Source organism: Sciurus carolinensis, chromosome 5, assembly GCF_902686445.1.
Source record: "Sciurus carolinensis chromosome 5, mSciCar1.2, whole genome shotgun sequence".
NCBI lineage: Eukaryota > Metazoa > Chordata > Mammalia > Rodentia > Sciuridae > Sciurus > Sciurus carolinensis.
The window spans coordinates 111,801,095-111,817,422 of record NC_062217.1 but is presented as its reverse complement, the minus strand read 5'-3'; the positions used below and the strand labels follow the sequence as shown (position 1 = coordinate 111,817,422).

The 16,328-nt window shown below is 35.6% G+C and overlaps 1 protein-coding gene across 1 annotated transcript in view; it reads left to right on the top strand.

Annotated features, from left to right (window-relative positions):
- The window catches only part of Slc16a9 (solute carrier family 16 member 9), a 57,133-nt gene extending 44,907 nt beyond the window's left edge, over positions 1–12,226 (top strand). Inside the window, 3 exon segments of the mRNA XM_047553122.1 lie at positions 4,930–5,025; positions 8,318–9,235; positions 9,595–12,226. Of these exon segments, the coding sequence (XP_047409078.1) occupies positions 4,930–5,025; positions 8,318–9,235; positions 9,595–9,773 (1,193 nt within the window). The 3' untranslated portion in view covers positions 9,774–12,226.
- Positions 12,227–16,328: the final 4,102 nt, after the last annotated feature.

Sequence of the window (16,328 nt, the reverse complement as noted above, 5' to 3'; positions counted from 1 at the left end):
AATAGAGGCCTGATGAATAAAAGTTTTATGTAGTCTTTATTGTAGGAGCATAATGTAATGAGCACTGTTGGGCAGCAGCTTAGATTGCTGGGGAAAGCACTGGAGGTTGAGACAAGTACTAATCAGGAGGCCATAGTCCAGATCAGAAAAGCTGGAGGAGGTCAACTGAGGCAGTGGCAGTGCAGAGAGTGATGATGGTTGATGATGTGGAGAGTGGGCGTGATAAAGAACTTGAGGTGCCAACCTAAATAACAATCAGAGAGAGATTCTCTAAAAGTCAGTTAAGCTTATTGGGAATATAGTATCATTGCAAGGAGAATATTCATACCTTAGAAAATGATGAGCATATTTCAGGAGTTTGCAGGAAGAAGTTTTTAAGGTGAAATGAGGAGAATTACATAGGATTTTTGGAACAATGATCCTTGGCTACAAGGATCAATAACAAGGGTGGCATCTGCCCAGTTGTTGGGTGGGTATTCTTGCAGAAGTTTTTCTTTCTTTCTTTCTTCCTTTCTTTCCTTATGTAAGGTTCTGATGTTCCTTTTACAAAGTTGTAGATGGGGCAGTGTCTTTCGTGAATAGTTCTTGCATTCATGCATGAGATCCTCTCCTTTATAACTTCTCACCTTTATCTAGTTTCTGGTTATGAATGGACAAAAGTGACTCTGTTTTTATATGACAGCTTTTACAGATATGAGGAGATGCGAGAAAAGAGTCCTCTGGAATTGTGGTCTTGCCCAAAGATGTGTGAAATAGAACAAAGAATGTGGAAAAGAAATGTTAGGATTTTTATTTATTAAACATATTCAATTTTTACTTATTTAAGTAAAGGGAAACAATTGTTTTACTTATGTTTTATGCTTTGAATTTTCAGCAACATGGATATTTAATTTTAAAATTATGCTTATACTGGAGGTTGATGCTCAGAAGTCTTTTGTTGCTAGTGTGTGATCAAAACTGATTTGGACCAGGAAATGCTTTAAAGTAGTAGTTCCCAAATGTTTTCATTGTACTTTCTTTCTTTCTTTTTCAATTTGTTCTAATCAGTTATACATGATGGTAGAATGCATTTATACATTTTGATAGAATATACATAAATGAGTGTCAGCTCTCATTTTTCTGATTATACATATTGCAGGATCACATCAGTCATGCAGTCATTCATGTACATGAGATAATCATGTCTGTTTTACTCTACTATCATTCCTTCTCCCATACCACTTCCCCTTCCTTCACTCCCCTCTACCTAATATAAAGTAACTCTGTTCTTCCCTATCCTCCCCACACTTACTGTTAATTACCATCTGCATATCAGAGAAAACATTCTGCCTTTGGTGTTTTGGGTTTGGCTTATTTTACTTAGCATGGTATCCTCTAACTCCATCCATTTATCAACAAATGCCAGAATTTCATCTTACTTTCTTATTTAGAACCCCAAGAAACTTGTGATTATGTGGATTATATTCCTTTTTATTCTATAAAAAATTACTGTATAAAAGATAAATTTTCAAATATTTGTTTAGTAATTCATTTAAAGAAAGCAAACCCAGTACATGTTAACATAAATAACACATTTATTATACAAAATAACTGTTTTATTAAACAATACATAATTCAGTGAGAATTTAGTGAGAAGAATGTTTTTGTTGTTATTGGTTTTTTGGTTTTTTTTTTTTGACTTTGTTTTTGTTGTTTATGTTTTGTAATGCTAGTGTCAAATCTGGGTCCTGGGTATGCTATGCAGGTGCTCCTACTGAGCACACTCCCAGCTCTGAGAAGTGTAATATTGTTTTAATATGTTTGAAAATCTCTTAATGCCTGGTTTCATAGAAGACATGGGCTCTCATCTTTACTCAATCTCTTGCAGTATGTTTTTTGATTGAAATTATATGAAGCAAATTTGGTCTTACAGAAAGAGGTAGTTAGAAAAAGAATGTGTCTTTAATAGCTTTTTTTAGGCAATTAGAGATATTCTTTGATACTATATGAAAATTTGATAGGGGATAGTTTCCTAAAGATTGATGGCAATGTGCACCTGATACCATATTAATATACATTTTAAATTTTGTTACATTAAACCCATTTTGTAATTTGATTAGTTTTTATTCAAACCTGACTTTATAACAACATGCACTAATTATTTGAGAACTTTAAAAAATATTAAGACATTTCATTTTTATAACATCAAAAATAACTTTTGTTAATATCAGCAATAAGCTCATTGGAAATATCTTTATGTGTTGGGAAACTATAAAATTCATGGTGAAAGATGTAAAATTATAATTTTTTTTAAACTGGAAAATTTGACTGTTATCATTGGGGATAATTACTGTCACTTGCTTCCCTCATTAGTTCCTTTTTAAGAAAATATCTAACAAATACCCGGAGTGAATAATCACAATTTATTTATTAGACATTGTATAAATAAAAAACACAGGGTTATATGAAAAAAGTGGCTATGTCAGCTGGCTACTAAAACAACTGCTTAAGTCCTTATCTTTATAGCACTTTTGTAAAACTGATAAAGCATTTAAAACAATTTTGTTTGATTTTACTGTGAATGTGTGGTGCTAAAACCTATAAGGTATGAAGTTTGGTACAAATACATTGATCTGTTCTAAGTCTTTTGCAATTTTATCTGCCATCCTTTCTTTCTTTTTTTTTATCTTAAAGCATCAGCATAAGTATGAACAGTGAAAAAAGTAAAGAACATCTTGGCATTCTTGTAACAATATTTTTGGCTTCATGGACTCCATGAGTGCATCTCTGAGACTGAAGTTCTTCATGACCTCTCTTTAATAACTGCTGGTTTAAGATAAAAAAAAGAAAGAAAGAAAATTCCTAGGGCATATATTTCTAAAAATTGTTTTTATAGTGGGCAAAAATCATGTAGATATTTAAAAACATTTTTTCCTAAAAGGCTACTCCAAAGTTGTCTTGATGGTGTCATTTCAAAATGTATAAATCAACAAAACTGTCACCTAAAAAAAAAAATTTTCTTGATAGAGATGTGAGAGTAATGTGCTACCTTCTGCATTTCTGAAAACTTAGAAGAAAATACATTTTAAATTTTGGCTATATTAAAAAAATAAATAGTATTTACATTAGGAAAATACTTTTAAAAGCAGAAAGAAAATAACTGGAAATACAGACTACTTAGTATTACAAAGTGCTAAGATTTCTAAATCAATTATCTTGTAAGATTTTCATGCACTGTTAAATACTGACACTAGATTCCATGAATAATGCAGTTGAGATGATTTCTCCTTGAGTGGATTGCCACTTCTGGAAATCATTAAAATTAAAGAACAAATTTAAAAACAAACAAAAAAAAATGAGATATCTTATTTGATATCCATTAACTTGAAATTATTTTTCAAAAATTCTACTTAGTCTATAAAAATTTAAAAGTGTTTATTTCAACATTTTTGGCATTGGCATTTAGAAATCTGAAATGTCTTTTTTCATGTCCCCAATGCCTAACATTTAATAGAGCCCTGACAACCAGATTACAGAAAAGTAAATCCATTCCTCCTCCAAATGCATTCAAAAATAGTTCTAGTTAAGGTTGATACTTTCTGGTTTCATAAAATTGACTTTTAAGAACTAGTATTACTTTATGTCATGAAGTGTCTATATGTCATAATAACAGCTATATAAATTAAGCCAACTAATGTTTAAGTTAGATATTTTTTATCTTATATCACACAAAATAAAGAATTATTTTGTGGCACTGGGGACTGAACCCAGGAGCACTTTACCACTGAGCTATATCCCTAGTTCTTTTTACAATTTATTATTATTATTATTAATTACTTTGAGACAGGGTCTTGCCTGCTTCAGCCTTCTGCACTACTGGGATTACAGCCATATTCTACTGCCCAACTTGGAAATGATCTTAATTCACCTAATGGGTCACGGTGAAAATTCAGTTTTTAGCTATGACTTAGAGTGAGTCTCAAAACCAGATAATGTTGAAGAAGGTGGTCAAAAAGTAAATGCATTAGAGACAAAGGAGAATTTCGTGAAAAACAAACTGGGGTTATCAGGTACCTAACAGGTAGGAAAGGATTATGCTAACAAGAGACTTGGACATAATCTGGAGACAAATATTACCCTTAAGACTCAAGAAGGGAAATTTAGTTGTAAGTTTTTTTATTGATGAAAATTTCAAATTTACAGAAAAATACAGAATAGTATACAAAATAGCCATTTACCCACTACTTAAATTTAATAATAGTTAATATTTTGTTGTATTTGCTTTGTTCCCCCAAAGGTTCTTTAGACTAAATTAAATGCATCACCACATGCTTCTTCTAAGTAACATAGTATGCACCCCTAAAAGACAAAGACTTGTTAATATAAATTGTTCTGTGAAGGGATGATTGAGCACCCTACAAGAAGTGCCTGAGATCTTTGTTTTGCAGACTGGGTGACAAGCTAAACTTCAACAAAATTGCTTGTTTTGGAAAGGGGACATCTAGAAGCTGTTAAGGGTACCTAGAGGAGGAACACTGACTTAGGGGCATGAACTTAAACGAAAAACAAATATCCAATGAGCAAATTTGGTTAAGTTTTACTAGTTGGTGTATATTTTAACCATCTTCTCTATTTTCCCTTAAATGACATTTGCATGATTAATTTATGTTTGAGAAATTGGATTTTTAAAAAATTTGGTCCTGACCTTAAGGTGGGTTTAGGGTGAAAACGTCCCAACTTGTCCATCAGGACATCAGAAATAACATTAAAGAAGAGAACAAAGGACCAAACTCTGGAGATTTATCCAGTAGTAGCAGAATGTCCTGTTGGAGATACTTGATTATTCCTTTCTTTTTTCTTCTCTCTCTCTCTTTCCTATCTTCTTTTTTTTAATTGAAGTGGTTTTTTAATTGAAGTGTCTTAATTTATGCAATGTCTTCTTTTGCTTAGGTCTCGGATGTGGTTTATTATACACTGCAACAGTGACCATTACGTGCCAGTATTTTGACAGCCGACGAGGCCTGGCACTTGGCCTGATCTCAACAGGTACACTTTCAAAATAAGTACAGTATTGCCACTCGTCATCTTTTTTTACTCTACTCCTAGAAGGAAAGTTCATTTTCCATTGTAAATTATAGGAGTAGCTTTCAAAAAAGGCACTAAAATTGCCGGGCATGGTGGCACATGCCTATAATCCCAGCAACTCAGGAGTCTGAGCAAAGGAGATTTACAAGTTTGAAGCCAGCCTCCGCAACTTAGCAAGGCCCTCAGCAACTTAATGAGACTCTGTCTCAAAATTTAAGAAAAAGAGCTGGGGATATAGCTGGGGTAAAGCATCTGTGGGTTAAATCCCCAGTATCAAAACCAAACAAGCAAACAAACAAAAAACCCACTAAGATGCATATATGAAAATTCTGGGACATTATATGTACAGCGTAATATATAAAGAAGAAGGTTATGGGCCCAATATGTTGACAGCTCCATGCTGGTGAGGGTTTTACCAATAGAAGCAGAGAATGCTGTATAGAATGCTTATTCCTTAGAAAGACATTAGAAGGGGAAGGAAAATAGATACTCCTCAAGCCACCATCAAAGACTGCAGGCCATCTCTACACCTCTGCTTTCTGGACTGCCCTGGAAATTGTATAGTGGTGTTTTACTTTTCAGATTACTTTTTAAGTTGTTTAGGGAACTTATCAAATTGTCTGTGGTCAATATTTTATGAGTTTATTGAGGAGATATAGTTGTCGCATTACCAAAAGCTGTTAAGTTTACATAAGCTAATTGTTCATAGGCAGGTTTTCCTGAGAGATCAGGCTTCAAGATAGGCTCAAGAACTCCCGGCAACAGGAGTTTATTCTGGCAACAGGATCCACAGTAATTTTTGTTCTTGAGACCATCCAGGAGCAACAAGATTTGTGGTTCAATTGAATTGAATTGAATATTTAACCCCAGAAGTCCTATCTCTCCACCACTCCCCATGCTGGATATTGAACCCAGGAGTGCCCTACCACTGAGCTACATTTCTAGTCATTTTTCTTTTTTATTTTGAGACAGGATCTTGCTCAGTTGCTCAGGCTAGCCTCGAACTTGCCATCCTCGTGCTTTAGCCTCAGAAGGACATTCAGATTTGAAGGTGTTTTCAATTTCAGTTCACAGAGAGCTAGGTGAGGTAAAATTAGGAAGAGGCATGAATCTACCTTCAGTGAAGGCAACAGCAAGCAAAAGAAAAGTCACTATAGAATTTTTTTTTAATTAAAAAGAAACCTCAAATCAAAATATTTGAAATATTGTGATCAAGTTGAAAGGGGAAAAAATGTAGGCAGAAAACAAAATTTGGAGTACACTATCTTTCTCCATGGTGGACAGGGAAAATGGATGCCCAAAGATCAGCTGTGGTGCACTGTTTTTGTATGCCTCACCAACTAAGAATTATTTTTACATTTTTAAGTGATTTTTTAAAATCAAGAATATTTCATGACATATGACAATTATATGAGATTCAGTGTCCATAAATAAAGTTTTATTGAAACTCAGCTGTACTCCTTCCTTTATGGATTGTGTCTGTTTTCATGCTTCACTGGTAGAGCTGAGTATTTGGACAGGTTTTATATGGACCATAGTGCTTTAAATATTTACTCTTTGACCCTTTACAGAAAAAGTTTACTAACCCCAGTATCAATGAGTTAATCAATGCATGAGTGTATCTCCTGACTGTTTCAGGTTCCCTGAGCACCAAGTAATATTTTCCCTCTTTGTAATAATGTATAATCTGGACAAGAGTGAAAGCAAAATTAGTGTTTTATTCTACTTTGTTCTTTACATGACCATTTTTCAATTAGGATGTTCTTTTTGAAGATTTAAAATTAGTCTTATAGTTTATAAAATTAGACAAGGAAATTCTTAAATTTCTTTCCCTTGCCCTGAAAGAATTCCTGCATCTTTTAAAACCACAGCCAAGTTCTTGTGAGATATAGCCTGAAGTATATAGTTTGAGTTTCCCTAAACTGTCATACAATTAGCATATCATAGGTGTACAATAAATATCTATTTGATATGTTTTCTGATATTTCGAGATGTTGACAGATAAGCTTTGTTGGTAAACAAATGAGAAAGTTATTTATTTTCTTGAGTTAAGGTCAATTCATAGAGCATTGCAAACACCAAGATCTTTTCGAGTGTCTAATGATGTCACATTTTGTTAGAATCTGTACAAAGGTAGTAGTAGAAAAAAATCACAAATTAACAGTTAATGGATGCTAATGCAGAACAATGGTCCATGAGTTGCGCTGTGATATTCAATTATTTTAGTTTGTTTTCTGAAGTGTTTTATAACTTCAGAAGCATGTGCCACTTTTACAAAGATAAGGAAAGGGTTAAATTTTTCTTCCATTCCTTCAAAAGTCAGTAAAGTTCTAAAGTAGTGAGGAAAAATACAAGGGTACTTACTCTCCCATCAAACGTACTATTTCATCTGCCAGTGCATTAACCTGAGTCATCAATTAATGTCTACATGAAAAAACTTTTCTCCCTTGGGAATGAAGGAGTTAATTAGAAAAATATTAAGAAATGGGTCCCCAGGAAAACTATTTTTTTACAACTCCATGACAAAGAGCTATTCAGTTATTAGTAAAGCGAGTCAGTAAGTGCTCAGTAAACCCAGTCTTTTCCATTTTCTGGATGGAGGAAGCTCAGAGGGATCTGAGTCCATGCAGACTCAGGCTCTGCACACTGTGTTGTGTGCTCCTCAAAACAAGTGTTTGAGGCAGTTACTCTGATATCCCCATTTTGCTGAGGAGGAATCTGGGGCTTATTTGGCTTAGTGTCTAGAAGCTCAAATTAAAAGCCAATATGTTCACCTCCAAAAAAATTTTTTTTTTAATAAGGTGGGTTTTTAACCACAAGCATGTCCACGTCATCAGTCATGTCTTGGAACATGTTCTCACTGGTGTCCTGTTGGGGTTATGATATAATTTGGTATAGATCCATTTTAAATGTATGATCAAACTGTGTAGACCTTTTCTTAACTGATCTTTTTATATTTCTCCTGTTTTTTCATATGACATTTCCCAATGATACTTACATTTTAAAATACTCAATGTTTAAAAAACAAAATTAGAACCAGATGAGAACAGTGCCAATTAATTGGGTTAATATAACTTGACATTTTGGTGTGTTTAGTATGATTAATGCTGAAAAGGAGGCATATATACCCTGTTACATGATATACCACCAGCACACTTTGTAATTAAAATACCATGTCAAATTCTATTACTTGTTCTGAGAGCCCCAAATGATAGTAGCCTAAGACTAAACACCCACCCCCTTTCTTTTTTAGGTTCAAGCGTTGGCCTTTTTATTTATGCTGCCCTGCAGAGGATGCTGATTGAGTTCTATGGACTAGATGGATGCTTGCTGATTGTGGGTGCTTTAGCTTTAAACATATTAGCCTGTGGTAGTCTGATGAGACCCCTCCAGGCCTCCAATTGTCCTTTACCTGAAAAAACAGCTCTGGAAAATGTGGCAGAGACTTACTCCATTTACAGTGAAAAAGAAAAGAACCTGGAAGAAAACATACACATTCTTGACAAGAGCTACAGTATCGAGGAAAAATGCAAGGGCACTTTGGCCAATGGTGACTGGAAACAGGACAGTCTGCTTCATAAAAACCCTACATCAATGGCTCACACGAAAGAGCCTGAGACATACAAAAAGAAAGTTGCTGAGCAGACATATTTTTGCAAACAGCTTGCCAAGAGGAAATGGCAATTATATAAAAACTACTGTGGCGAGACAGTGTCTCTCTTTAAAAACAAAGTATTTTCAGCTCTTTTCATTGCTATCTTACTTTTTGACATTGGAGGGTTTCCACCTTCATTACTTATGGAAGATGTAGCAAGAAGTTCAAATGTGAAAGAAGAGGAGTTTTTTATGCCTCTTATTTCCATTATAGGCATTATGACAGCAGTTGGCAAGCTCCTTTTAGGAATCTTGGCGGACTTCAAGTGGATTAATACCTTATATCTTTATGTAGCTACCTTAATAATCATGGGCCTGGCCTTGTGTGCAATTCCATTTGCCAAAAGTTATGTCACATTGGCAATACTTTCTGGGATCTTAGGGTTCCTTACTGGTAATTGGTCCATCTTTCCATATGTGACCACAAATACTGTGGGAATTGAAAAACTAGCTCATGCCTATGGAATATTAATGTTTTTTGCTGGACTTGGAAATAGCCTTGGACCACCAATTGTTGGTAAGATATTTCTCTTCAAGTTAATTCAGTTTTATTATTCTTCATTGTGACATCTCCAGATAAAGAAATTCAGATTATAATAATAGTACAAATTTGCACAATATAAATCTGTATAGACTATCTCATGGTGATAATTTATTCAAGATCACTTTGATATAGTTGAAAAACCAAACATACTTTCTCTGACTTGGTTCCCATTGTTTATTTGGGAGAAATGTCTGCCCACCCACGTTAGAAGAGGTGGAGTAATATAAATGTTTCCTAATCCTTACTGCATGTAAAATTGATGAAACTTAGATATGGGCTTGGCATTCATACTATTTCTGTGAAACTCACTTTTTTTCTTATTGTCGTTTCAGGTTGGTTTTATGACTGGACCCAGACCTATGATATTGCATTTTATTTTAGTGGCTTCTGTGTTCTACTGGGAGGTTTTATTCTGCTGCTGGCAGCCTTGCCCTCCTGGGATACATGCAACAACAAACTCCCTAAGCCAACTCCAGCAACATTTCTGTACAAAGTTGCTTCTAATGTTTAGAAGAATATTGGAAGTCGCTTTTTTGCCATTTTATACCATATAGCAAAACATATTTTTAAAAATTCTCAAGCAAATTCTCTACAGTTAAAGACTTTCCTCACAGCAAAATTTCACTGTGGCTAAAATTTCACTGTGGCTGACTCTGAATGTGGATTTTTTAAAACATATTTTATTCTTTATGTACTGTATGTGTAGCCTTTGTCCCCTATATTTTCCTCCACGTTCCCTCCCCGAAAGTAGACTATTCTGTTCTACTATTATTCATTAGTTTTTAATATTATAAAATATTTGGCCAGCCTCTGAAAACTTTCTCTGTGTAAAGAAATATAAATTTTCTACTAACTCCTTTAGTTCTACTACAAGACACCCAGAGGGTTCTCTTTGATTTTAAAATTGCTGCATGCTGGGCATGGTGGCACACACCAGTTGTACTTTCTGGAACCCAGGAGGCTGAGGTAGGAGCATCACAAGATCCAGGCCAACCTGGGACAACTTAGTGAGACCTTTTCTTAAAATAAAACATAAAAAGGCTGGGATGTAACCCATTGGTAAAGTGTCCCTGGGTTCAATCCCCAGTACTCCCCAAAATTAGAAATAAAAATAAAAAATAAAACTGATGCAAACCTCATGATGGGACATGTATGAAGGTCACTAGAGAGTAAATGACTTCCTTCTCTGTTAGACCTGCTAGTCAGTGGAAGACATAAAGCCATTTCATTTCCAGAAATGAAAGTAGTTATAAAAACAACATTAGGCCAGGAATCCTGTGACTCAGATGGCTAAGGCAGGAGAATTACAAATTCTAGGCTAGTCACAGCAATTTATCAAGACCCAGTCTCAAAATAAAATATAAAGGACTGAGGATGTAGCTCAGGGGTAGCATGTCCTGGGTTCAATCTCCAGTACTACCAAACAAACAAACAAACAAACAGAAAACAGCATTAAAATTGCAGTGGAACAAATTGATCACTTAAAAAAAGATATTTCAAATTGCAGTCATCAGTTTTCATTATTCTGTTTTATTTACCTTAAAGTACTCATGTGGTGTTTGGGGCCCATTGTGCATCAACTGTTTCTTGACTTCTAAGGTGTCTGCTGAGATGCAGGCAAACTCTAGAGCAGCAGCCACCATAGCCCTTTTTCATGGTTGTCCACTAGAACCTCGCTCACTTGTGTGTCATCATCCACTCAGCTGACGTTTCACAAGAAGTGCTGATTTTACCCATTTCCAAACTGGAAATGTATTTTTCAGCCATTCCTCCTGGCAAATGGAAAATATCCATTTGCTTTGGGCACAGTGGAGATGGGTTGCAAACCCTTGCATATCTTCCTGATAAAGCATGTATTTGCTACTATCAGATATTACCACTATCAAATTTTAGTTCAAGGGCAGAACTAAGAAGTGGGGGGGGGGGTGTTTGTGTGTGCGCACGCGCGCGTGTGTACTTGTGTGTACTCTGAGTCTGTGTGGGACATGGGAAGGAAAAAAAACTATAAGTTGATATCCTCTCCAATCTCACTTAATCTTAAGAATAATGTTCTAGGAAGAAAATAATATTTAATAAATTGATAGTTTTTCCCTCTAAGGAAATGGGGTTTTTAAACTTTGGTGTGTATCTGAATCCCCTATAGATCTTTCAGAAAATATCGGGGACAGGGTATGCTTACAGATTTTAATTCTGAATTTTTTATTTCTGTAAGTCTATTTGGCTGTGGCCCAAGCATCTATATTTCTAACAAACTCTACAAATGATTCTAATAATAAGGCCTGGGTTGCAAATGACTGTTAAAAGAGATAGACGATAAGGAAACATTTATTCTCTTCAAAAAATAAAAACAAAGTCACGAGGTCAGAGGTTTTTATAAATAGCCAAGTAGTCTTTAAATAGAATCCTTCCCATTGTGCCAAAATTGTCTTTTCATTTCTTTTGAAATACGTGATTATTTTTATACTTCTATTTTGCCTTTCTTCAAAGGCGCCTGAGGCACTTTATTAGAATGAGCCCTCACAACACCTCTGTGAGGTAGGTAAATAGTACTTTCCTGTGTGGTAAACTTGGAATGTGGAGAATTCATAACTGAGTTAATCCTACTCAATATGCAATAACAGGGCTCCAAGTCTCCTTGGACTTCTGCTCCATACTCAGACTTCTGGAGAGTTTTCTGTACCTCATTCTTTAGTCACTGTCAAGGTTAGTAAAATAAATGAACAAATGACATTTAAAAGAAAAAAATAAATAAAAACCAGCTACATGTTTTTGTATTGAAGATTCCTTTTTGCCAATATTATGTTTGATAAAGTCAGTAATCTGAAAAGGTTTGACTTTATGCTGTCTCTGCATTTATCAATGTTGATAATTATCCAAATGTATCCACCATGTCTACTAATACCATCCGATGTGGGCATTATCCATTGTCTAGGGGATGAATTTTAAGTTACAATAAATATTTTTACATCAGTTTGTTTTGTATCAGTTTGGTTGCTTTCTCTCTTCTTACTTTTCTTCCCAATTATAGTGCCACTTCACTTATATGCAAACATATATTTTCTGATATAATTCAGACTTTCAGAATTTGATGATCAGGTAAGAGTATATTCAAAATCAAATTGCTTAATTAATTTGATCATTGCCTGCCAAAAAGTGAATTTATCAGACCCTCAAAATTCCCTGGAAGAAAAGAAGGCAGATTCCTCTGAGATTCTTAATAATGATCCCACTAACCATTCAAGACATTTTTTTTTTTTTGAAGATGAGCTCTTGCTATCTTGCCCAGGCTGGCCCCAAACTCCTGCCTCAGTCCTCCAAGCAACTGGGATTGCGGTGGGACTACAGGTGCCTGCCACCATGAAAGTTTAATCATTTTTGGAATTCTTTTTCTATTTTACACTACCTGGGAATTGAACCCAGGGCTTACACATACACTACACAAGCTCTCCACCACCAAGCTAGCCCTCTTTATTTTTATTAGAGATAGGGTCTCACTAAGTTTCCTCAAACTTGTGATCCTACTGTAAGTTATATAAATAATTATTCAGGACTTATCCTTTTCCTAATAATTAACATTTAAAAAGATACTTATCAAAATCAAATTGATTAGAATAAAATCTTTCCTTCCGACTTGAAAGATACTTTTGGACACTGGAAGTTCAGGAAGTGAGGAGTGTGAGTTTGTCAGGAGCCCTCCTCCCTGACTTTCTTAGCAGCTCCTCACTCCTTTCTGCCTCCTCCCTCTCATGATGAGCCTCAAGAAGCCAGGTGGTGATCTAATTTTCTCCAGGGCAATTGTGTTGTCAGGAGAGAGCATCAGCCACCAACTCCTAAAGGCCCCATGAGGAACAATTCCCAAGAACCACAGTTCAGCATGGGGAGTTCATGACTGGATGGCACGTTCTGATCTAGAAGTTCCATGACCTCAGGTAACCTCAACATCACCAGGATGTTGCAGGAAATGAAGGAGAGTTCTCTTCTGAAGGAAATCATTCTTACTTTTACTTAGAAGGAGTATTGCATTAAACACACAAAAAAATCACAGTTTACATTAGCAGTGCCATACCATTTCTTCTCCCTGATCAAAATCTTGGGAACGTTTGCTGTCTGATTAATTTTGTCAGATCAATGAGATTCCCTCCTTGAGTATGGAGTTAGCCCAGCCAGATGAAATGATCAGAGACCTATGGACAAACTCATGGATGTTATTTGGGGATGCAGTAAACATACTGGTGAAAGTTGTGATTCCATAATCAGTTTGCCTGGGTTCAAATCCTACCTAGTTTGGTGTCTGTGGCTGAGTGACTGTGAGAAAATGATTAGCCTCTCAAACCTCACTTTCCTTATTTATAAAACACACCCTGGGGCTATTTTGAGAATCAAATAGCACAGAGATTCTTATACATCCAATAAACATTACCCCATTCCTCCTGGTCAGTTTCAAGATTGTGGCTTCTCAATACCTGAGGGAGGTTGCCAGTGTTCCTGGCACAGGTGTGGGGTGAACGATTGCATTAAAGGACTTCGTTTAGGAGAATAATGAGCCTTTTTTTATCCTTAACTTGTACAACCGTCACAGCTCTCACCCTTCCTCTAGAACATTTCTGTCAAAATCTTTTATCCTCAGGGATTCATGACTCAGCAGATTTTTCTGGAATTGCCATTCAGAAGCTCTGACAAAACAAAGCAAAACAAAACACAAGCTGTTCCTCCACAAGTGGAATAGAATCCACCTTGTAAATTGAATCGCTATGGAAATTTGAACTTTTATTTTTTTTCCTTAAAAGTTTAATGTGAGTAGCTCAGAAAGTGGGCTTGAAATTGGACAGAAAGGAAATTAACCTGATTTGTTTACTGACTGCTAATTAACTTGAGCTCAGGGGCCCCCTTACCTCACTGCCTTTCCGGGATGCCTCTGAGACTTACTCTTGGGCGAATATAATTTCTTGCCAAGTCTTCTGGGATTCTATTCTCAGTAGCTTGCGGCAACACTACCTTGCTTTTTACTGCATACATTTTTTTGTTCTATACAGGCATTTACTTTTAATGCTTTCTCCTTGCAAAAAGGAAAAAAAAATTTTTTTTTTTTCTAACTGGTATTCTAACACCTTTAATAAGCAGCATCTATGCAATAAAAAAATAATTAACAGTGGTCAAGGTGCTGTCCCACTGTAGGTTATCTTAAAACTATGGAGTCACAAAAATGTGCCTATTTTTTCTTCCAGAAATGTTTCTGATATCAGAAACTAAGTTGTTATTCCTCTGTCTTAGATCTGCAAACTCGTGATTATATACAACTTTAATAATGCATCACTAATAGTGCCCCAAATGACCCTGAGATCCTAATAAAGAAGATAGATGTTTTTCTGGAAAGCACTCCCTAGTTAACTTCCTATATGCAAACTCTGTCTCATGTTCTACTTTTCTGAAGGGACCCACTGAGAACACCTGTAGTACCAATACAACAGGGTAATGGCATGCATGCATTGTAATCAGAGTACAGAGAGTGGGAATTGGCTTTTTCGAGAGTTTAATGTGGGCCAGATATTGTTCCAGGTACTTCAAAAACCATATTTGCAACTCCACCAGCAATGTGCAAGTGTGCCTTTTTCCCCACATCCATGCCAACATCTATTATTGCTTGTGTTCTTGATCATAGCCATTCTATTTGGAGTAAGATGAAATCTTAGAGTTGTTTTAATTTGCATTTCTCTAATTAGTAGAGATGTTGAACACTTTTTCATATATTTATTAATCACCTGTATATCTGCTTCTGTAAAGTGTCTGTCCAGTTCCTTGGCCCATTTATTGATTGGGTTCTTTGTATTTTTGGTGTAAAGTTTTGTAAGTTCTTATAAATTTTGGAGGTAAGTGCTCTATCTGAAGTGCATGTGGAAAAGATTTTCTCCCACTCTGTAGGCTCTCTTTTCACGTTATTGATTGTATCCGTTGCTGAGAAAAAAGCTTTTTAGTTCGAATCCATCCCATTTATTGATTCTTGCTTTTCTTTCTTGTGCTTTGGGAATCTTGTTAAGGAAGTCTGGTCCTAAGCCAACAAGATGAGGATTCAGGCCTGTTTTTATTTCTATTTGGTAACAGATCTCTGGTCTAATTCCTAGGTCCTTGAACCATTTTGAGTTGAGTTTTGTGTAGGGTGAGAGATAGAGGTCATTTTATTATAAATGGATTTCTAGTTTTGCCAGCACCATTTGTTCAAGAGGCTATCTTTTGTCCATTATATGTTTTTGGCTCCTTTGTCTACTATGAGGTACCTGTATTTATGTGGGTTTGTCTTTGTATCTTCTATTCTGTACCATTGGTCTGCCTGTCTATTTTGGTGCCAATACCATTCCATTTTTGCTACTATCACTCTGTAGTATAGTTTAAGGTCTTGGAATGGACCCACCTTTTGACCCAGTTATCCTACTCCCTGGTTTATACCCAAAGGACTTAATATTAGCATACTACAGTAACACAGCTGTTTATAGCAGCTCAATTCACAATAGCTAGATTGTGGATTCAATTTAGATGCCCTTCAACAGATGAATGGATAAAGAAACTGCCGTACATATACACAATGGAATATAGAGCCATAAAGAAGAATAATATTATGGCATTTGCAGATAAATGAACGGAATTGGAGAATATCATGCTAAGTGAAATAAGTCAATCCCCCCAAAACCAAAGACTGAATGTTTTCCCTGATATGTAGATGATGATACATAAAGGGGGTGGGGGGATGGGGAGTAAGAGAAGAATGGAAGAACTTTAGATTGCATAGAGGGAAATGAGAGTGGGAAGGGGGAGAAGGTATGAAAGATGGTGGAACGAGACAGACATCATTACCTTATGTACATGTATTATTACATGAATGGTATGAATCTGCATCATGCACAACCATAGAAATGAAAAGTTGTACCCAATTTGTATACAATGAATCAAAATGCAGTCTGTATAAATAAAAAACAAATAAATAAAAACACCCATATTTTGTCCTAAGTTCCAAAGGCTTTAACAAGGCTGGTGACTATCAAAATGGCAGGACACCTTTTATCTTAGAACATTT